This window comes from Cylas formicarius, unplaced genomic scaffold, assembly GCF_029955315.1.
Source record: "Cylas formicarius isolate icCylForm1 unplaced genomic scaffold, icCylForm1.1 PGA_scaffold_5__7_contigs__length_24384050, whole genome shotgun sequence".
Lineage (NCBI taxonomy): Eukaryota > Metazoa > Arthropoda > Insecta > Coleoptera > Brentidae > Cylas > Cylas formicarius.
Genome location: NW_026844341.1, coordinates 1,535,308 through 1,558,436, shown reverse-complemented (window position 1 = coordinate 1,558,436; position 23,129 = coordinate 1,535,308). Strand labels below are relative to the sequence as shown.

The 23,129-nt window shown below is 36.0% G+C and overlaps 1 protein-coding gene across 8 annotated transcripts in view; it reads right to left on the bottom strand.

Moving 5' to 3' along the window:
- LOC132702440 (protein bric-a-brac 1) overlaps positions 1–23,129 on the bottom strand; it is a 65,696-nt gene that overhangs the window by 19,200 nt on the left and 23,367 nt on the right. For 4 of the 8 annotated variants that reach the window (XM_060671042.1, XM_060671043.1, XM_060671044.1 and 1 more), the window contains exon 5: positions 11,733–14,295. The exons of 1 other annotated variant lie outside the window; for it this stretch is intronic. In XM_060671042.1, coding sequence (XP_060527025.1) covers positions 13,580–14,295 — 716 coding nt within the window. In that variant the 3' untranslated portion in view covers positions 11,733–13,579. Of the gene's footprint in view, positions 1–10,063; positions 10,533–11,732; positions 14,296–23,129 lie in introns of those variants that run through there. 3 more of the 8 variants (XM_060671040.1, XM_060671041.1, XM_060671048.1) reach the window with 2 other exon arrangements.

The following is a 23,129-nucleotide window of genomic DNA, read 5'->3' as shown; positions in this document are numbered from 1 at the left end:
ACATTTGATAAACAATATACGTACATACGATTTTAAAAATCGAACTATTGAGAGTAACGTAAAAAAAGTGTTAACAACTAAATATTGCACAAATAGGTTGCTTGTAGCACCAACACATTTCTTAGCATATCACAATCATTTTTAGGATTTTCTTTTGCTGCATGCGATCCATGATTATATCGAAAATTGTAAACATTGATTGCCTTAATGGTAATGTGAGCTTCAAATTATATCTCTTTTAGTCATTGGTAAAACTATAATAATATATTATATATCAGTGTATATAAAAAAGTTATGATAAATGTATAAGCGAAACTTTATATAAAAAAACAAAAACCCTTTACAAAAAAGACCACACCTATATAACATTATTTTTGTTTGGAAATATTTAACAATATGTACAGTAAGGTACACGCAATCAGAAAATAAATGAAGTCTAGACACCCATTTGAATTATTCACCTCTCGTGTGTTAGAAATACGACACCCACTATACAGATCGTGGTCTAAAAAATTATTTAAATATATGAAGGCCGCCATAATACCTCTCCCAAAGGTATAAATTTTTTCCTATCGCGTTATTATTATTATACATATAAAACGTTAAAATTCGAGATTCTTAACCCTACAAAAATTAGTTAATAATAATAACAAATCCTTAAAATACGTTTGAGATGAGAATATGTTGAGGTAATAATATATATTTTAAAAAGTATATATATAAATATAAATTGCACTTATACAGTAAAAACTAGTTAGTTTGGCAAATTGTTTTTAAATAACAGACAAAAAAAACATAAATTAAAGATGTAGATAAATATTAATTAGAGTGCTGACTTGACGGGGCGCATTCAGCACGTGAGAAGCTCTATTTTTTGAAGTGACAAACGAGTTGGCAAAAAAATAACATGTCACTGATACGCAATAAAAAACGAAAGTAGTTACTTCTACTATCTACAATTTTTTTTACATCGCCCACAGGTCTAAAATTATGTTGATCGGACGGGAAAAGCTACCTTTAGCCTAAGTTTTTAAGTGATTTTTATCGTTCTAATACATCTAATATTCTTCAACGGGCTCTAAATTCCAAAAAATCATCACAGACTTGCATGTTCACATCTTAGCAGTAGATTTTTTTTGTGAGATTTTTCGAAGATATTGCCGCATAATTCATTTAATATTGAAATAATTTTATTAAAAATTTAACCGGTCTAGGGGGTAACCCTAACCCTAACCTAACCCTTAACCGAAATTCTATAGAAGGCGTTGAAAAACAGAGTTTTTGACAGCAATGTAAGTACTATATAGAACATATTTTGAAATTAGCATTATGGGATATCACCTCATATATTAATAAACGTTTCTTTTTTAGACCATTTAAAAATAAAAATATTTATTCACTAGAGAAAAAAGCAAAATGAGCCGTTTAAATACATGTTTGTTATTAAAAAATATATCAATATAGTGCCCACTTAGAGTTCAGCTTTTTAGTATGTTACCACATTCAATAGCTATTTGGCCTGTGGATAGCCCAACGAGTCAACGTCAGCTTCTAAAATGACTTAAGTAAAAGTGATTAAAAATTGTTCTTATCTTATTAAAAGAGGTGGTGGGGGATTTACATATGTAAAAGCTAACGCTTCTTTAAAAGCAAAATTGTGAAACACTGGCACTAAACTGAGTTCTCAACAAAATTTATATAAAAATATAATTTAAAGAAAAAATTATATAAACCATCGGCAATATCTTGGAAAAATGATTCACCTACGCGTGGAGACGGGGGACTTTTTCAAAGCCGCCGCCGAAGTTAAAAAGGGCTTTAAAAGCTATTCAACAACAAAAAGAGTAACAGGTATTGATTGTAAAGACTAGAATAGAGTAGGTTCATGTTATTGCGTTGTATATTTTTTAAAATTCTTCTCTATTACTATATATATAGTATTATGTAGTTCGAGTAAAGTATATTAGGTATAAATATATATATTATCTTCTGGCTTTTTACAATTATTTTTAAGAATCATTGAGGGAAACGAAGGGCTCGCTTTAAGCCACGTCCACTTTTGGTCACTTCAGCCACCAATTGGTACTGCGTCCCAGTTCAACCAATTGGCAGTTCTGTACTGTACTACAGAGATTTGTTGAGAGCCGACTACAAATTGCAATATAGCGACGTAGCAAAACTGTTCCTATGGTTGCATCAATGTTACTAACGCCAGAGCGGCCAATAGAGCGGCAATAGTACCAACACAACGGCTCCAAAAGCGAAAGGGCTTAAACGCAAAGAAAATATCGCGAAATATCGCACACTCACACGACGAAAGAGATAACAAACGCCACCCAGGCTTATAGCTTCAAAGAATCAGTCGTCGCCTCGCTGCGAAATTTCCAACTAACCAAAACTGTCATTTCGACAAAACACATCTTTAAATACCGTTACAATATTTTATGAACTTTTAAAATTTTACTCCACTTCTACAGTTTCCATATCATATTTCTTTTGAGGATTTTATTTTTTTTTAATGAAAGTATAGTGGGTGTTCCGTTAATATTAGGTTTTCAGTAAGAACGGAAAAAAGTGTTCATTACACCGAAGATTAAAAAATAAAAAAAATATGATCTCTTTTTGATCAGTTATAGGGGAGAGCCCATATGGTTTTACATCTATCTCCCTCCTCCATTCCTTGCCAAACCATTCTGTTGAGGCCTTTCTTTATCTCCCTCTCTGTTAAGCTCAAATTTGTCTTACCCTCAGTCTCTCTTTCTCTTTCTTTTAACCTCTAGTAGCAAATACTGGAGCTCAACAGAGATCTACCTGACATCTGTACATTCATATAAAAAACACGAGATTTTGGACAATTATTAACGAAACACCCTGTAGTTTGATAGTTTCGTTTAAATTTGGTTTAAAGGTAATTTGGCAATTTTATAACGTAATCAAAGATGTTACGTTAATGAAAAATTACGCTACTTTTTCTTTTGCTGAGATAATTATTTCCTATTTGATACACAGACCTATGGCACGCGTGGCACGGCAAGTACCTAACAATTATGAAAAATGTTCTGCAGTTTTTATATTTTTTTAATTTTTATATTTTCGCCGCATAGACATTCAAAACATTCCAATTTTTCCGCTTCCAGAAGCGGTAGACTTTAGTCTTGAAGAAAAAAATGTTAAAAAGTTACTATAAATTATTCAATTTTAGTTAGGAATGGTAATTTTTCTTACCAAGTACTAGGTCATTCGAATTGTTGCGAAATCAAAAAACGAAATTTTATTTTTTCGTTAATAATGAATTGGAAATTGCCAGTTATCTCTCTGAATTATACCAATAAGAGCCAATCTCTGAGTTATCCAAAGAAAAAAATCATTAAAGAAAAATTGCAGTGCCGGGAAAATATGAAACTAAATATATTTTTCGATGTACAAAACACTGAATTGTTAATAGTATAGTATAGTATATTAGTGCGGTAAACGGCATTTGAGTCACGAGTGATCTAAAAAGTTTACCAAACGTGTTGCATACTATATTTTATCTACGATCGTTAGTTTGAGAACATTTTTCCAAAACAACACGAATACTGACGTGACCGACAGAATTGACAAACGTCAAAATTCAATATATTCGTGTTGTTTTGCAAAAATGTACCCGAAAACTAACGTTCGTAGAAAAAGTATAGTATGCAACACGTTTGGCAAACTTTTCAAGTCACTCGTTTATTCAGTACTCGCTCCGCTCGTGCCAACTAAACTCATGACTCAAATGCCGTTTACCGCACTTGTTGCATTATATACTATTTCAATATAAAACCATTCTTTGCTTGTTTTAATGATTCAGATACAAGATTTTTCTTAAAACCAAGACGTTCCTACAACTCATAATGTAACTTAACATTTTACTCAAGAGACTCGAAAAACTAATAAATGCATAGAACTGCGAATAAATTACCGCGTCTCGAAACATTTTTCTAGTATTATTAATTGAAACATCTGTATAAGGTAGTATACAGCACATTCGCGTACAACATTAAACGGCGACGCATTCGGAGGTGGTTCCCGATTCTTCGAAGCCAAGGACGCGCGGGAGGGACGCAACAAGATATATCGGGCGTTCACAAAAATTCAAAGCCGAGCCCAACCGCCGCGTCGGACACGCCCACGAGCTACCGCTATGACTCGCACATCGCCCTGTAGTAAAAATAATAGTAAAGCCAAAATCAATCGGCCGACGAGGCGTCGTCCGCGGGGGGCGGCGGGCCCGCCACGGTTTGGTTGGTACCGGCCGCGGGGGGCGGCGCGTCGAATTTCGGGGCGGCATCGAATTTCCTCGTGTCCGGATTGTACCGGGGGTGTTTAAATTTGCAATGGGTGCGCAGGTTGTCGCTCCGTGTATAAGTCGCCCTGCACAACGGACATTCGAACCTTCCCGGGAAGTGCACGTGGTAATGGTTGCGGATGTGTGTCACTATTTTCCCACACAGTTTGCAGCGGTGCAGGTTGCAACCGCCCGGCAACTTGTCAAATGTTAGCCGCATGTGCCAGGTTTTTGAACCTGCAATCAAAAAGCAACTGGTTACAGTACGGCCAGACTAAATCTTTTGCGAGGGTCTCGGGATCCCGTGGCCGGGTTTTCAACTACGCGCAACACTTGAAATTTCAATCGGCTGAGCATAGAAGTGTATAAGATGAAGCGTCTATGACCCGTAGAACTGATATGCTTTTATCGCTGACTTAGAATGTTGAGGAAATTGACTAGCCTCTTGAGTTTAATTATTCTCAAAAAAAAAAATGCTAGGACTAGGAATTGGTCTGTGCTTCTTGCAACCCTAGCGTGACTAGAGGCAGCACTAACAACAAAAAAAAAAAATTCCATTCGCCTTTTAGATACTCCATATCCATCGGTATCCATTTTTTGCTAGTTCTCCTAAAACATTTCATTTGCATGAAAAACTGGAGGCGGTTCAATTTTCTTCTACAAACCTACGTCGGCGAATCAATCAATTTTAACACCACTGTGTTTGTTATGCTCAGACTCAGCTGATTCAAATTCTAGCTCGTACGTTTTTGCGCGCAATCGAAAAGCCCAATATAGCGTGGTATCCCGAGACCGTCGTATTATTTTGCCTCATCCTGTCATTATATCTCTTTGCTGCGCGTCTAGCGAAATAATTTTTTTCCGTACAGGAATGGATAAGTTTGCAACAAACCGAGTGGTTACTGTCGAAAGCACGCGTTCCGTCACCGATGAGACTCTTAAAACCATCATCTAACAAAATAAGGCCCATTCGTTACGACTTGCGTCACGTGACGTAAGCGTCTTAATCGGAGACGCAGAACCTGCATAGAGCAACCACTTACACGGTTTCAAAAATTCTCAATATGTATTTACAACATTTACTTAAAATACGTTTTCCAACACGGAATCAAGACCACTACCTCGAATAAATAATTTTTGAAAGACGAAAGAAAAAAATCTAATCAATATTTTTTTAAAGCGCAATTTTTAATAATTTTGCAAATACAATTGTTTGAATTTGAAGGATATGAGACCCAATTTAATTTAGTAAAATTGATAGTTATTTATTTTTTTTTACTAAATGTATCTTTAATAGTATGAATCAAATTTGATGGCAGAACCTCATACGTCGGGCATCCCAGTGTTGGAAAACCTTTTAATATAAATTGTCGGTCCAAATTTTGCAAATACTTCCATTTATTTCGAGAAAAAAATTCGGATTGCTGCAAACTTTTAATAAAATAATACGTTTCGAGGCCCGCGCTGGAGGCATAGACTGGCATAAACAGTGTCAAAACGGCAAATATATTTTGACGATGAGCTGCTGAAAAAAAAAATGAAGCCGATAACAAAAAAAATATAAGTCGACGACTAATCTAAACTGAGAAACCTAATATAGTTCAGCTTTAATTTAGAGCACAGAGTTTATTAATGTTGGGCACAGAGAGCTGCTCAGTGAGCATTCTGAGAGCTACCAGTGCCGTCAAGGTACGAAGATTATATTCGTGTTTGTTTTCGAATTTTTAAATGATTAAGTCATTAAGAGACGCGGTGCTTTTTAATAATAAATATTTTTGTTCATAGATCGAACTTTCTGTTACCATCAATAGAGGGCGACAATAATACAAAAGGACTAAAAACTTTGACCTAATCACGTTTGTAGCTCAATGTTGAAAATAAAAATTTTACAGTATGTTAGAAGATTCTTTTATATATAAGGCAATTCGGGAACTAAAATTTACGTTGTTTAAACTTTTTTATTATCCCTGAGATAGTTTGCGACTAAAAGTTCATGTAAATGTGTGCGTGACACTAAATATACATTGAAAAAAGACTTGAGTTCTATCATTATCATCTTCATGAAAAAGAGCTGGCAATTAACCTTGAAATATTGTTATGTGTTGTCTGAATAAGGTTGTAGTGGACAATAAAAAAGGTACACAAAAAATTATCTTTGCCAATTTTGACGAAACTTGACGAAATATGTTGGTATTGCAAAAACAACAATTAAAACTAACCAGAACACACTTTCTTGCATTTTTGAAAATAGATCTAAAAAGTTAAATCCAGAATACTAAGTTTATTTCTTACTTCTTCTAGTAGACAATTGTTAACTTATTTGTTATCAACTTGTTAGATATTTTGATGCTCAATAAAAAGTTTTGAAGATTTGAAGTGCAAAATTTTTCTTTTCGGCATTTTCTTTTAAATTTGATGAGATGTAAGTTATTGGTCGCAATCAGTGCCAGTACCACTACCACACTATTTTGAGGCCTTCTGACGCCGAAACTAGTGGTGGCAGTTCGGTCTATGAATAAAAAAAAATGCTTGAGATGACCTGCAAAAATTATTGGTTCCTATTAAAAAGTGCCTGGTCAACAAAACAAAGCAAAAAAAAACCTAAACGCTTTAGCTCATCGCAAAATACGATCCGATTGCGGTCGCTGCTATACAAAAACCCCACCATTCACCTCAAAAACTAGGTATTTACAATCGAAGGTCGGACTGGTAGAGCAGCGAACGCTGTTGCCGACATGACGTGTTATTGGGACGTCGATCAAGATCGACGTCGGTTATTTGTTAATGATTAATAAAAAAAATAGTGACAGTATAGCAAAATAGTGACAGAGAATAGTGCACCCCACAGCAAGAAGTAGGAAACGTGTCAACGATAAGAACGAAAAACCTGCTCACTCATTTGTTTTTTGCTCGCGCCTTTTCCACTACAATATTTCTTTCCGAAACGAAATATTGCGGTTTGTTTTAAGCTCTTCGACGGTGATTACGAATTTTTAAAAACACTAGTAAGCGAGCGAATTTTTTTTAGTACGTTTGCGGAAACTAGGGATTATTTTATTTGCATGCAATGTGATGTGACCTTTGTACCGAACAGTAGCGGGTTTCGAGCCGCCCTACACCAGGACCGTTATTTACATAACACGCAAAATAAAACGATTCGCTGATTGCACATAATTTAATTGGCAAAATACAGACGACGGATTTAAAAAATTGCGGCACCGCGGGACTTTATCTTACAAACATTTAAGGTGTATACTAACCAACTCTTATGCTATCCTGGGGCCGAATGCGCGTCCATTGCTTCCAGCTATGTGTTCATGATTTTGTTGCCACTAAATACGCATATTTTATCTATTTAAAACTTTAGGGGAGATGTCATCGCTACTCCCTCCACTTCTGTAAGGTTTTTCTTAAGGCGATGTATGAACACGACGCTACAGGACGCTACGGGAAGTTATATGATGTTCAGGGTGTCCGAAAAAACGGCATCTACCCCCTTAACACATTTTCATATTTTTATATATTTTTTTTGATTTTCTATGTATACAGAGTGTTTTGTTCATTTGAAGTAAATACCGGCTTTCTTATTTTAAACATAACACCTATTATAATATTGCATTTTTGTATTCCAGGAGAAATTCTAGATATATTTCACCATATCCTCATGAGCCTAAATGTTGAATTTTATGTCAAACAAAACCACAGGCCCCGAAATGAAGTAATTTTGGATGGGTTCCTTGTGGAAGGTGGCCTATTGTTATATATCGAATGGATATTTTAGATGTAAATTAATACAGCCTGAGCAAAAATAAACTATAAAAATTAAATTATAAGAAACGTAAAAAATCAAATTTTTCAAATGGAAGCCCCCTATTTTCTAATTTTATCCGATTTGGTATTAAAAATGAAGGCGACTTTGCGTAACGTTGTTTCGGAAATTCTTAGTTTCTTAAATAATTAACAATTTAAAAAATTGAATTTTCTGTTGAATATTATAAATCGATTCAATCTTTCATTTTTTGAATAGATTCTGGGTTTTAAGGGAAACATGGACCATTTTTTGATCAAAGGTCCCCTCTATCAGTTGATGAAATTATTTTATGACTTCTGTGATATTGACGTTTTTTGTTTGAGTCGCTCACAGTTTACCATATTAATTAAACATAAATGTGAAATACTATAATGGATGGATAGTTGAATATTTATTATAGTTATAGCTCTTAAGATGAAATTGTCTTCTAAATGGATGTTAATCTGTTAGAGTCCAACAGTTAGACAATCAAGATTATTATTATTTTGAAAATTTCTGATAACTTTTTTATTTATAAAAATTTTCGATTTGCCTATAAACATTTTTTGGGGCACTTTTTTGAGTGGAGCACTCAGAATTGTTTCTATAATAATCCGCGAAAATGGGCTTAACAAACTTCCCAGATATATATTTTTCAGTTTCAAAAACCAAACTAATCAAAATAAACTAAAAAGTTTCTAATATGTGCTAAATTTAAATGGTATCTAGTAATTCGCTCAAAAACAGCCAAAATGATATATTATTCCAAGGTTTAATAAACTTCATTTTAATCATGGAATTTGTTTTAGCACGATTGTCTGAAGAACAACGTGTTGCATACTATAATTTTTCTACGACCATTGTTTTTTTACAAAACAGTACGGGTACATACATTTACTACGTAATGTGACGTGACCGTGACGTCAAAGTACCATCAGTATTTAAAATCTACCGAAAATGCTTGAAGTATTGAATTTCGAGAAAAATATTTGTTTTAGTAGTCTAATGTAATAACAAAACTGCTATTTTTTTCTACGAACTCTGTATTTCGCGCACCAAGAAATTTAGGAGTTATTTTTATATGGCCTGTTTTCATCAAGAATCGTTCCTATCAACTGTTGGAGTTCAATATTCACAAAAATATTATACATAGTATTTTTCACCAATTAACATAGTTTAAATATTTCCCAATTTTCTACTAATAATATTCTTTTTGAGAAATTATTTTTTTGATTAAATATTTAATATAGTTATAGCATTTTTTTATGAACTGATTAATAACGCCCTTACTACCCTAATTTATAGCAACTAAACGATCTCTTCTATCATGGTATAGGGAATAACTAACCAATATAATGATGATAGTTTGTCTATGATCATAACTGGGGTTGTGGAATTGACTGGTCCATTTTTTTGTGGTAAATTATATTTATTTATTTAGAATGTGCGTTACGTCGCCGTCGCGCCATTCTAAGAACTAAACGGAGTGGATATTTTTATTGGGATTCCCCGAATCGCTAAGTATTAGAGTATTCCTTGAAGAGGGTTATGCGTAAATTGGACAAATCATTTATTATAAAATACATATTGAATAATGGATTTTTGTGCTTCCTTAAGGTAGAGTTCAAGAGAAAAGTGGTTTTTAAGTAAGTCGTCCTTTTTAGGTTAGAGATGACATTCAACTCCAAACATTAAGAGATAATATAAAACTTGTCCCATTTAAGGATCTTCTATTTTCATTGAGCTTTCAATATTCTGATATATCGTAACTTATTTCGATAAAACGATGTTAGGAGCATTCCAATGGCATGTCTTGAAGGTACTATGTATTATACGAGTATAAGTAACATGCTTAATATGATATCTCGCATTCTAAGTATATATTTTTTTTCTGAAGAAAAGTATTCTTGGTACATACTAAGAATATACAATGGTTATGTGAGAATCTCGCGCTTTCGATTAACCTCTGCGACAAAGTCAAAAGAATCAACGCGCTCGTATTGTATTTCTTTAATAAATACCACGCAGGACATTATTAGAAAAAGTCGCAACCGTAACTCGCGGAGGCGAACCCGTGTTTCACCCTGTAATGCGTTTTCATGTTGTCCTTCCGCGTGAACGACTGATTGCAAACCGGACACTTGTTCTCCTGCGGTATGTGAATGGACGAGTGGTGCCACCTATTGGTCACTTGTTTCCCGCAAATTTTGCACACGTACAAGTTCGCATTTCCCGAATGTCGTTCGAACATGCCGCAATAGTCCGCCGACTTCGAGACCACCACCTGGGGGTCCTCACCGTACGCAGACGACTCGAATTCGCATCCGTCATTTTCGAATTCCGATTTTGCGGGTAACGACGGGACGCTTTGGTAATAAAAATGGCGCGCGGCTTGCCTTTCGGGTGTGGCTTCCTGTTCCCGCCAACCAGCTGGAACAGACAAGACACACACACCATCAGCATTGCCACGTTAATTTCTTTTAAATTTTGAAATCATTGAAAAAGGGCGGTATGGAGTCTCGGTGATTCTATCGCAAATATTTGTTAAAGTATTTTTCAGGATTATTAGCTTTGTCGGCGGGAAGGATTCAAAACAGATCAACTGAATCAAATTAAAGGTAAAATGAATTAGGTCCATATTATATTTCGCACTCGAAATAGAAAGAGCTGAAAGGACACCAAAAATAATGATTTTCAATTAATTGAGAAATAACTCGAAACATCAGATATACTGGATAATTCCTAAGGAATGCTTATAGACTGTGCTAGTTTCATAATTTTATATACACAGTCTGATTCATTTTTTTATCTGTCGAGTTTTGGTTGAAACATGATGAAAATCCGAAAGAATTTTTAATTTTTCATAGAAATGCCGTCTAACTCTGTGGGTTTTTGACTTATTTGCAATAAAAAAAAACAATAATTTACAATAAAAATTTTGGTAAGTCATAGAAAAAATATTCAAATAAAATGTTGCATAATATTTTCGTGTCTAGTAATTCTAGTTACCATGTATATCTGACGTTGTGATTCGCAATACCCCTTCCGAAATTGACCTGTTTTGCAGAAATTCTGACTTTTGGTTGGTTAGCGCTTTCGTAGAATCTTCCCTATTTCCTATTTTTAAATTTTAAACGACAACGACAACTGTGAAATGTTAACGCATTTACATTAGATTTAAACGAAAAAAAAAAAAGTAAAACGTCTTTTCAAATTTGTGAGGCACTTAAAATGATTGTTCGTTTTTTGACGAATTAGATCAGCTGTATATCCCAAACGGGCTTTTCACCACCCGATATTTTTTAAGTCAGAATACACAGTACCGAAAATCAAGATGGCGTCGTATCTTATACAAGAAAGATTCTATTTCGAGTAAAACTGTTTTTCCCAAAATTAAAATTATTAGAATATTAGAATTATTTGAACCTTTAATCATTAATCGAACAACATGGTTGACATTTACATTCACAGCTAATGATTTTCCAGTTTGTGGATTTCGCGCTTCCATTACACGATAAGTTAGGAAGTGTGCCCCTGACAATTTCTGACAATGTCTTAAAGAATGTCATCTGAGATTAAGATATCCAAAGATTTAGGTATCCATATATCTACCCTTTGAGAGATCCTCATTATTTTCGAATAGTTCTTCAAAGTTAATGAGACTTTCCCGCATTTCAAAGTTCTTTTCGAAATAAGGGTTCCAAAATTATTTTTATGTACTCCTTCACTCTTGTGTATGTGGTGTATAGTATAGTAGAATTGTTTTCTTCGTGATATGTGCAACCCAGGACTTCCACTTAAGCATATGAGGTGTACACTACAATTACCTTCGTGATATATAGGACTCCAATTTAAGATTATCGCTCCAAGAGGAATGTGTTTTGTCACTGCATCACTTTTTATAAGACTTTCAAAGGTTTTATTGATATTTTCAAGGAAAAATAGGAACGAATGGAGAATATAAAAATGCGAAAAATGAGCACAGATTTTATTATTAGCCGTTCAAGTAAGTTTCACAAAACAACAAATATGGTAAGTCAGCAAAGATATCAAATCGGTGAGGGATATATTGCACTATACAAACATAATAAATAACACATCATTTGGTGTTTGGTGCCCAGATAACATTCCATTAACATGGCGGACCTTTTAATAAGATTAACAATTAAGCACATTTATTTATAATGTCCTGCAAAAAGTCGAGCATTGCATTCAGCATTCAAACTGCTAGAGAGCGGTTGAAATTTAAAACACACCCAAGGTATGCTCAGCAGAAGTAAATATTGTCGGCAAAAGAAGAAAGTAGTCTACTAAATGTTTATTTCAGCTTTCAGGTCACGATGCAAACAACTCCAGTGCAATACGGTTTACCGGAAATTTAATTTATGCTGCAGGTTCAAGTTCCCAACTAATATATTCTAACAAAATTTCTAAGGTTGATACTTGACAGCACATATCAAACTCTAAGTTTTTAAAAAAACGGAGCCAGGACACAGATAAAATAGAAAATACTATCGGCGAATACCAGTGTAGATTTAAATGAACACGAAGTATTTACCCTAAGAGAACCTACATGGCTGGCGCTTATCGATTTGAAACAAGCCTATGATGATAAAAGGAAATGAGCTGCACAAGGATTGAAACAACTGAGTAAAAATCTGTACGCCTGGGCTAATATATCAGATTCAGTACTGCTTATATATGCAGGGTTTGGTTCAAGCATTAACGAAGAGAAGATGAAGTACATGAGTTGAACAGATAAGGAATTTAAAAGAAACTAATACCTCACCTGCATATTGGAGAAAGTACAGAAATATACTTACTGGAAAACGGTGATGACAGGAACTGTATATTGAATACATTACTAAAGTGTAAACTTACATCCAGGAAAGCTGAAGCGAGACTATACGAAACAGTCGTAAGACTGATAGTTACGCATGGAATTGAACAAAACAGAAAAGAGTGGGAGACAAAGTACTATGTAAGACTTATGCTGGAAAGAAAAGAATTAAAAGAACTCCGTAACGTAACCAGATACTATAGCAAAATTCCAACGATTAAAATGGATGGGACGCGTCCAAAGAATTCACAGAGATATATTAAATCCCAAAACTACTTCTTATTCGTTCCAATACGTAGGAAAAAACGACAGAGAAGACCAAAACCAGATGAAGGCCAACGCCGAAATGGATATTACAAGGATGGACGTACGTGGTCTGCAGAGCTGATTTATTATTACTATTACCTTTTAAGTACTATAGCGGTTTTAGAAGAGTTATGATACCGTTACCATTAAAAAATAAAAAGTGTCTCTGATTGTCTAGTTCGTCACTTTTATCCCCTGAGTAGCGGTGGGAATTCAGCCTTTGTTTATACTGGTTGCCGGTTTTTAATCACATATCAGTATCAAATACATTTCCTTCAAATCTCTGTATATTTTTGTTGAACTGTACTGTGCTTCGTTTTTCAAGTCTGTTTTACTTCTGCCGCAGTTTTTTCGCGGCAGCCAGAGCGTGAGTCCTCCGATGCCCTCTGACGAAATGAGTCTTGACGCATCTTTTGCACCATGTGCAGTAACTGGATACCATCGCCGCCGGGACATCCCAGACCGTCTCGTACACCGGCGACGAGTAGATAGAAATATCGAAACCGGCGCCGCCCTTATTCGGTATTCCTTTCGCCGCGCCATCGTCAGAGGTCGCCTGATTAGTCTGCCGGGTACGGCGAGCGGACGTGGCTGGCACAGCACAGTCCTTCGCCGGAGCGTTTTGACTTTTGGCGGAGGGGCCAAGACTAATCATTACGTCCGATTCAGTAGCAGATGGCGCCGGTATCGTTTTCGCTGTCGCGTTTTCACTCCGTCCCTTCAGCACCGTTCTTTTCCCTTCCAAAGTAACGGCGATTTTTGGTATCGTCACTGTCTCAGCGACCTGGGAACGCCCCCGCGTCACGATTTCCGACTCGTCGGAGTTTGACTCGATCGTCCCGGGAAACGTGTCGCCCACTTCCACGTCCAAACTTTTGTCAGAGGCGTGTGCGACGGGAGACTCGACCGTAAACACGAAGCTATCCTCTTCGCGGTCAGCGGTGACAAACGATTCGCTGTTGTCATCCGTCAGCAATGAAATCGTCGCCTCATCGATCAGCGGCGTCGTGCTCGTCGGGATATACATCCCCCGACGACCGTTCCTAGCTGAAAAATAATAAAACTTTCGGCTGTGTCCGTCGATTTTGCGCCCACCTTTCGACTTCATATTTTAACCATTTATACGATTCGATATTTGGACAGGGCAGGGGCACATTTCCCTTGCGTTTGTAGGATCCACTTGTCACTGGCATGCGACGGAATTAGTCTGTTCCATAAAACGCAAAACGGAGCCATCAGCCATCTGAATCGAAAGACGAATCATTTGGCATCGGATATAATCGCGTCCTTCTAAAAGGGAGCGAGCATTTGTTGATATAGTCCGTTATTATTTGCTCCTATTAAAGCATTCCTTTATAAATTTACTTTTTATTTAAGGTCCTTAAGAATTTAATATGAAACTGGAAATTAAGTGTACTCCTTTTGTTTTATTTTATTTTTAGGAATAAACTGACTTGCCAATTTTATAGCTTTTAATTTTCAAGTACCTCAATTAAAAACCGTCATATCAAATCAATACAAGCAAACAAATTTATATTTGTTACATCTGAAGGATCAATATCATCTATCCAATATACAAAAACAAGGCTTCTTTTCGATTTCGTACAGACTCAATAAAAAATGAAAAAACTTATCAAAACTTAACTGTGAAGGAATCTACTTTGATTTTTGTATCCTTGTCTTGCAGGCAGAAAATATCCAACCATGGTGAGGAAAACAAGGTATATGAGTGTAACAGAAGTGATTACAAAGGTTGAATGGGTTTGTTATGTGTAAGTAAGTATAATAATTTAGTGTATGATCATTTTTAGGATTTGTCGGCTCAGCTAAAAAATAAAATGTGAAAACTGGAGGTAGTATTTACATAAAGTTTGTTGAAACTCTTTTAGGGTACACTGATGAACTAAGAAGCAAAAGATCAGCTGGCGACAATTGTGCAATTGATTACAGGTATTTCGAACCAAATAGTAATTGAAGCTTCACGAAAAATTTAAACTTATTAACTGGAGGGAATAAACCTTACAACTGATGATGATCCTGATTATTGTTATTTTTAGTTTCGACCGACAGCAGTTATGTATAACGTATGTAATCAGTGAACAAAATTTTTTTCGATCGAGAAGTTATTCAAATTTTCATTTGTTTTTTATTTAACAATAGGATAAGAAGCTTTCACCATCTGACACACAGACAATAAATCTAAAAAATTTCATCAATTTATCTTCACGGTTGATGGGTAATCGACTATTTATTTAAAAGTGCTCGTAATTTTCATTATTAATAAAAAGTAAGTGCTTTGGGGATTAACTTAAAAAAAAATTGTCCCCTTGTGTTGTCACTTTGAAATCAGTTGCGCCCTCGAGACCAAGCCAATGTCGTATGGACTTTGGATGTTTATGTTTTTAGTTATATATATTTTTTAATGGATTAGGGTGAGACTCTAGATTTGCTAATTGCGAATAAGAAATAATTACAAACGGAAAAAAATTGAACTGCTTGTAAATTTAGTCCAATACCAGATCGGCAAGCGAGATATAAAATTAGTTGATGCAATTCCTTTAAGCGAGAGATTAATAATCATACTGAGCTTTCTGGTTTCATGTGAGCGTAATGTGTTGGTATTGCCTACGAGTCTACAAGGAGTATATAACGCAATTGTATATTTCTCACTAGGTACTTTTAGTTCTACAACTAACTCTCAATATCACACGATATCAAATAAACTTAATTTTAGTAGTTCTGTTCTTCCTCCTCAATCTCAAAATTGTTAAAACCATGTAAAACGAAACCCAACGTGGCGCGCCCCTTAAATCTAAACATGGGCCATGAAGAAGAAATGATAAGAACGAAAATCCTTCCCAAAACCAGATTGTTTCTACTTTAGATAAACTGAAAAAAAAAACTGAAAGATGAAAAAGACGGACTTGTTTATCTGTGGCCACGCTATAAATCCAAATCAAAAATTTCTCAAATGTGTCTACATTTTTACCACATTGCTTACTTGAGTGATATTAACTTTGACTCACTGTACATTATTATAGATAGTCTGAAGCATAATTAATTCATTTTTGTTTGTTTTATTTTTAGTATTTTCCGGTGTATTTGGTGTATACCGGTCGAAAATAAAGCAGTATTATTATTATTATTATTACTATTACTCCACGGAAACTTGAATAGTTATAAGTAATATGTAAAGTAACACAAAACATGTTAATATACAACAAACGAACGGGAATAATATTTATTTCCTGGTTTAGACACACAAATTCGACCTATATTTATTTTAAGCGTTTTCTGCTCTTCAAGCAATAGCTAGAACTCCTAGTTTTGACGTTTCCTTCGACGTTTGCAAGCTGGCGCTTTATCAAATTCACTTTCCTCAAGGCACATTCGAAGCATACGGAGGTGAAAGTGCTTTCGGTCCTATTCACATCACAATTTGTTAGGTTTAAATTAACATCAGCAATCACTGTTTCGACCCTCCTCTGCGCAATCAATAATCCGGAGCGAATCATTAGAAGTCGAATCTGGAATTTAAAACATCTGCCGCGTCAATGTGTCCATTCTCTGCTGACCTGTAGTTGTTATTTTCCAAATTAGGAGAGATTCGGTAGAATCAGGGCCAAAATATACTGTAGGTCTACGGTCGCGCAACAAAACTAAACAAAAAAGTACCGTACACAAATTCTTGTTCTCAGTACGTCGTTAGAGATCTTCCGAAAGCACACTCCTTTGTCATCTAGGCATGTGTAGTCTTTATATACTGTGACAAATAAACTGCGACACCCAGTAAATGTAAATATGTTTCATTAATAACTTGGGAATTAGTTGCAACAAATAATGAGCGATCTTGCGGTTTACGTATTTAGTAGATGAGGTCGTAGATACCAAAATTTTTAGTTGGCGCAACCATAGTTCTTTATTTCATTTTTCGTCCCTCGTCGTCAAATATTGAATTATCATTTCTTAGATCGTGTTCCTTATTTCCATTTATTCTACACGTGCTTATGCTTAGATTGTCGATTTCAACACAATTTTATTTGATTAGGCCGTATTGGTGGAGAATTGGACGCCTCATTAGTATCAACTTATATTTATAATAAAATTTTAAATAGTTCTGCTTTTCCCAAGTCTTTCATTTTTAAATATACTGTTACGATACACGTATAGGTTTTGGTAATGACCCACTTCTAACAATTCAATGGCTGGCGAGGAGGCAGGCGCCTACTTAAAAATAGTAGACAGTGTGCCTTCAAGAATTCATACAGAGGCTCGACTTAAAGGACAAGTGGACCCGAAAATTTCCACTGTGCACGAAGTCGCATAGTATAAGGAAGGATTCCTTCTTCCTTTTAAGACATGTCCTCGTGATTATATTCTGTTGGAGTATGGATTATCCTCAAAACATTTATGGCACACGAGGCTAGGTACAAAAGTATCTGGCTAAAATCTTTTAAACCCGACCTAAAACCTAAGAGGATGTGAATTTTATTATTGCGTATTTTCAAGTCATTGCGAAGTTTTTTTTGAACGGGCTTATAATGGGTGTTTTTTTTCGATGTATAGAACTTTAAGTTGGCATTACTGTTCAAGATGGCGACCGATTTAACAGCTGTCAAGTGATTTATTCTCAGTTTGGTTTGCCAATTCATCATGAATAGGCTCACGCCTCAACAACGCTTGTAAATAGTGCAATTTTATTTCGAAAATAATGGTTCTGTGCGGAATACGTATCGCGCACTACGTCCATTTTATCGTCGACAAAATGGTCCTTCAGAGCAGTTAATTAGATTAACCATGGAACGTTTTCGCACCACGTTTACTCTTATTGATAACTCGCATCCCCAGAGACGCCGTACGGTGCGTACAGAAGAAGCTATTGCTTCTGTAGAGCGTAGCATTGAGGAAGACCCGAATGAGTCCATCCGCCATCGAGCACAGGAATTGCGGAAGGATCTTGGTTTACGTGCTTACAAAATCTAACTCGTGCAAGAATTGAAGCCAAACGATCATCAAGTAAGGCGTAGATTCGTCGAATGGACCCAAAACGAAATTGCCGTTGTTCCCGATTTTCCTAAGCGAATTTTGTTTAGCGATGAAGCACACTTCTGGTTGAATGGCTACGTCAACAAACAAAATTGCCGCATTTGGAGCGAAGCTAATCCTCAAGTGTATGTCGGAACACCGTTACATCCAGCAAAACTGACTGTTTGGTGCGCTTTATGGGCTGGTGGAATCATTGGTCCGTACTTCTTCAAAAACGATGATAGCCAGAACGTTACAGTCAATGGTGATCGGTATACAGCTATGATTACTAACTCTTTCGTTCCTGAATTGAATAACCATGATATACAGGAGATGTGGTTTCAACAAGACGGCGCAACATGTCACACAGCTCGTGCCACAATCGATTTATTGAAAGACACGTTTGGTGACCGCCTAATTTCACGTTCACGCTATACATTTTCGTCGTGTCGTCTGTGACGTGAAACATTAGAGCAAAGATAGAAGCCCAAGATTACTACTATTTGTGTAATTCTGCAGTTTATGTATATAGTAGATGGGAAAATATTAACTGTGATCGCCAAATGACATCCAGCGCTCCGATGTTGCCGAACTTATGTAAAATTACAAAATTGCCATTATAAGGGGTGTTTTTTTTCGTTAAGTTGCCATAAAACAACGATGGATTATTCGATTGACATGAATTTTATTTATCCGAAAGATAATCTTGTGGCATTACATTTTAAATATGATTTCTGGCATATGACCGCCACGGCTGGCGCGGATGTAGTTCAATCTGGACGTCCAATTTTCGATGACTTTTTCCAACATTTGTGGCCGTATATCGGCAATAATACGGCGAATGTTGTATTCCAAACGGTTAAGCGTTTGTGGCTTATCCGCATAGACCAATGACTTTAACATAGCCCCACAGAAAATAGTCTAGCGGTGTTAAATCGCAAGATCTTGGAAGCCAATTCACGGGTCTAAAACGTGAAATTAGGCGGTCACCAAACGTGTCTTTCAATAAATCGATTGTGGCACGAGCTGTGTGACATGTTGCGCCGTCTTGTTGAAACCACATCTCCTTGATATCATGGTTATTGAATTCAGGAATGGAAGAGTTAGTAATCATAGTTCTATACCGATCACCATTGACTGTAACGCTCTGGTTATCAACGTTTTTGAAGAAGTACGGAGCAATGATTCCACCAGCCCATAAACCGCACCAAACAGTCAGTTTTTCTGGATGTAACGGTGTTCCGACATACACTTGAGAATTAGCTTCGCTCCAAATGCGGCAGTTTTGTTTGTTGACGTAGCTATTCAACAAGAAGTGCGTTTCATCGCTAAACAAAATTCGCTTATGAAAATCGGGAACAACGGCAATCTCGTTTTGGGCCCATTCGACGAATCTACGCCTTACTTGATTATCGTTTAGCATCAATTCTTGCCCGAGTCGGATTTTGTAAGCACGTAAACCAAGATCCTTCCGCAAAATCTTCCATAAAGTGGATGGACATAGATCCGATTCCTATGCTCGATGGCGGATGGACTCAATCGGGTCTTCCTCAATGCTACGCTCTACAGCAGCAATAGCTTCTTCTGCACGCACCGTACGGCGTCTCTGGGGAAGCGAGTTATCAATAAGAGTAAACGTGGTGCGAAAACGTTCCATGGTTAATCGAATCAACTGCCCTGAAGGACAATTTTGTCGAGGCTAAAATGGACGTAGTGCGCGATACGTATTCCGCACAGAACCATTATTTTCGAAATGAAATTGCACTATTTCCAAGCGTTGTTCAGGCGTGAGTCTATTCATGATGAATTGTCAAACCAAACTGATAATAAATCACTTGACAGCTGTTAAATCGGTCGCCATCTTGAACAGTAATGCCAACTTAAAGTTCTATACATCGAAAAAAAAACACCCATTACAATAGTTTTCAATAGCTTTTATTGTTATCATTTTCACATTTATCTACTTTTGCTTGTCATGATGTATATTTAAGCATTTTTAGTGCAGTTTCATATAAAATTGGTGTCTTGAAAACATTGTCTTGTAATTGGTCAGAATCTGTCTGTTAGACAATAAAGCGTAATTAGTATTATTATATGAAAAACATTTTTTTTTAATTTAAAATTAAAATTTAGTTCTTAACTTAATTTTTATTTTAGTGTAAAAACGTCTTTTCCTAAGAAATAATTTATAAACTTATAAAATTTTGGTAGTGCATTCCCAATTAGCACCCTTTCGCCCAAAAAACAACTCCCCAAGGTAACCTCACCGCTTCCGCTTCCGTCAAAATTAAATAGCAATTCCTTCTCTAGTGGTCTTATGCCTGTGCGGATTCTATAGGTTTACACCACCAATGAAATAATTATTTAATGATCGGAAACTGCAAAATGGTTCACCTCGACGGGATTTAAAGACCCGAAAGAAGCGGCAGCTCCAACTAGCACCAGAATTTTGTTAATTTTTCGTCAGCTTCAGCATTCGACTGTATCTAAAGTTCTTCGTCGTCACAACTGAAATTTCATGGAAAAAGCGACATGAATGTTGTGTTAATTCAGCAGATGGTGTTGTTGGTCTAGACCGATAATTATTTAAAAATGATTTCGACGTGCCTTGTAAACGGTAAGCGTAATTTTTTCCCCAGGTATGGCACGTACCTTTTGCCGATGAAAGATTATTGAATACGGCGATGCCTTCTCATAAATCGTGTCTTCTATTTATTAAGTTCACACATTATCTTTGCAATGCTATTAACAAAGCTCCTGGATTCTTCCTGCGTCGGCTGTTGATGAATCGAAGTTGCTGATGTTGCGCCAATCATCCTGTTGGCTTCTTCCGAGCTGAGACTGTACATGTTTGAGTTTCAGAAGATTGATTCAGTTGAAGTTTCTTTGAAAAATTATCTTTGCCACCCTTTAAGTGTCGAATTTTTAAGTGGTGATTCCAAACATTTGACCAATAAAACGCTCTTTATTGGCAAGATTGGTCAACCAATTTCTCTGCGAATCGCTAATTAGCATGTCTTTGTCGAAAATTATTTCTCCAGATATCTAGAGACTCAACGGCGGCTCCAAGTTCAATTGTTCGGATCTAATCCAGTAAAATATTTATTTACCTTTTTTACAAATTAATGTAGTTATTTTTTATACGGTACGTTTATTGAGTGCGGATGAGAATTTTCTTATCACTGCAGATATTTTATGATATTTTATGCACATCTTGTCTCCTCAAAAAATGTTCCTTATCACCACACATGTGGTAAGAAAAAAAACGGTTGTTTTCGAAAAAAGGGAGGGTGAAACAATTTGTTTTAGCTCTCCAATCCGAAAAATCAAATTCGGCACCGGTAACCCTTTGTAATATGGCGACGACTGGCGTGTGATTTTCAGAAAACGAGAGAGGTAATACAAAATTCGGATTTCTTACTTACCTTTTGGGGCAATACTTTGCAGTATTTGGTTTCTTAAAACTCGAATTATAACGATAATAGTGATCGTTTCAAAAAGTCGACGGCATGTGGGCCGTTTAAACAGGGATTGTTTTCATTCAATGGGCACGCATGCGAGGTTCATTTTGCGCAATACATTGATACGGAAAAGTAAAACAATATTATACTTACTGGGTCGAACGTCACAAAAATACACTCGCGGGTTAACAGCAAATGCATGAGGTTTTTCAGCGAACACAACCGAGGGTGAGGATCCGAAAAAGTAATCGCGAAGTTTGGTCGAAACGCAACATTGACTATTTTTTCATGTTAGCAATGTAGATTAAAAAATAAATGGTTAAAATAAACAAAGACAAAGTCAGCACTAAACAGGTATATACAAAAGGCAAAGCAAAAGAAACACGGCTTATCAGCGAGAAGCGGTCCAAAATGAGCGGTTATATCCACACCTTCGTAACACCGGGAGACTGAGAAATACGAAGCAAATGCAAACAAATCAAAGTTTATCACGTATTACAAATATTAGTTCAGAAATTAAAATTGCCATCACGCTAGAATGTATTTTAAAGTTTCTCAAATGACTCGGAGGCGGCGTAACTGTTATCTTGAATTTAAATACTCGGTTAACCATAGTTGCGGTGAGATTTTTATGAAACATTCACAAAAAGAATTAATGCAACGATTTGAATTATTGTATGTCATTAAATAGTTAACAACCCAAATCGCATCTCAATATCGTTATCCTAACCTAAAATATGAATAAAAACTCGTATCGTTCCATTTATTCTCTTTAAAAAAAAAATACATTTTTTTCGATTATGTCAGAAAACTATCCTTCGGCAAGTTAAGCAATTACAATCGCGTCACTCATAGCACGATTTATAACCTAGCAAAAATGACACCAAGTTTATTAAAATGAGTTAATTGCCGATTTATTTAATATATATATATATATATATATATATATATATATATATATATATATATATATATATATATATATATATATATATATATATATATATATATATATATATATATATATATATTCTCACGTATTGATTCACGGATGGAAAAATGTGATGACACTATATTCCGGGATATCATCCGTTCGCTCGTTGAACTCCGACTGGAATCCTGCATCCGACTGGAATCCTGCAAATCTTGCATCCGACTGGAATCCTGCAGACGTTTCGCCAAAATTTCACTTGGCATCTTCAATGCTCGCGCTCCGAAAACACTTCGAACACAGTGTTCGAAGTGTTTTCGGAGCGCGAGCATTGAAGATGCCAAGTGAAATTTTGGCGAAACGTCTGCAGGATTCCAGTCGGATGCAAGATTTGCAGGATTCCAGTCGGATGCAGGATTCCAGTCGGAGTTCAACGAGCGAACGGATGATATCCCGGAATATAG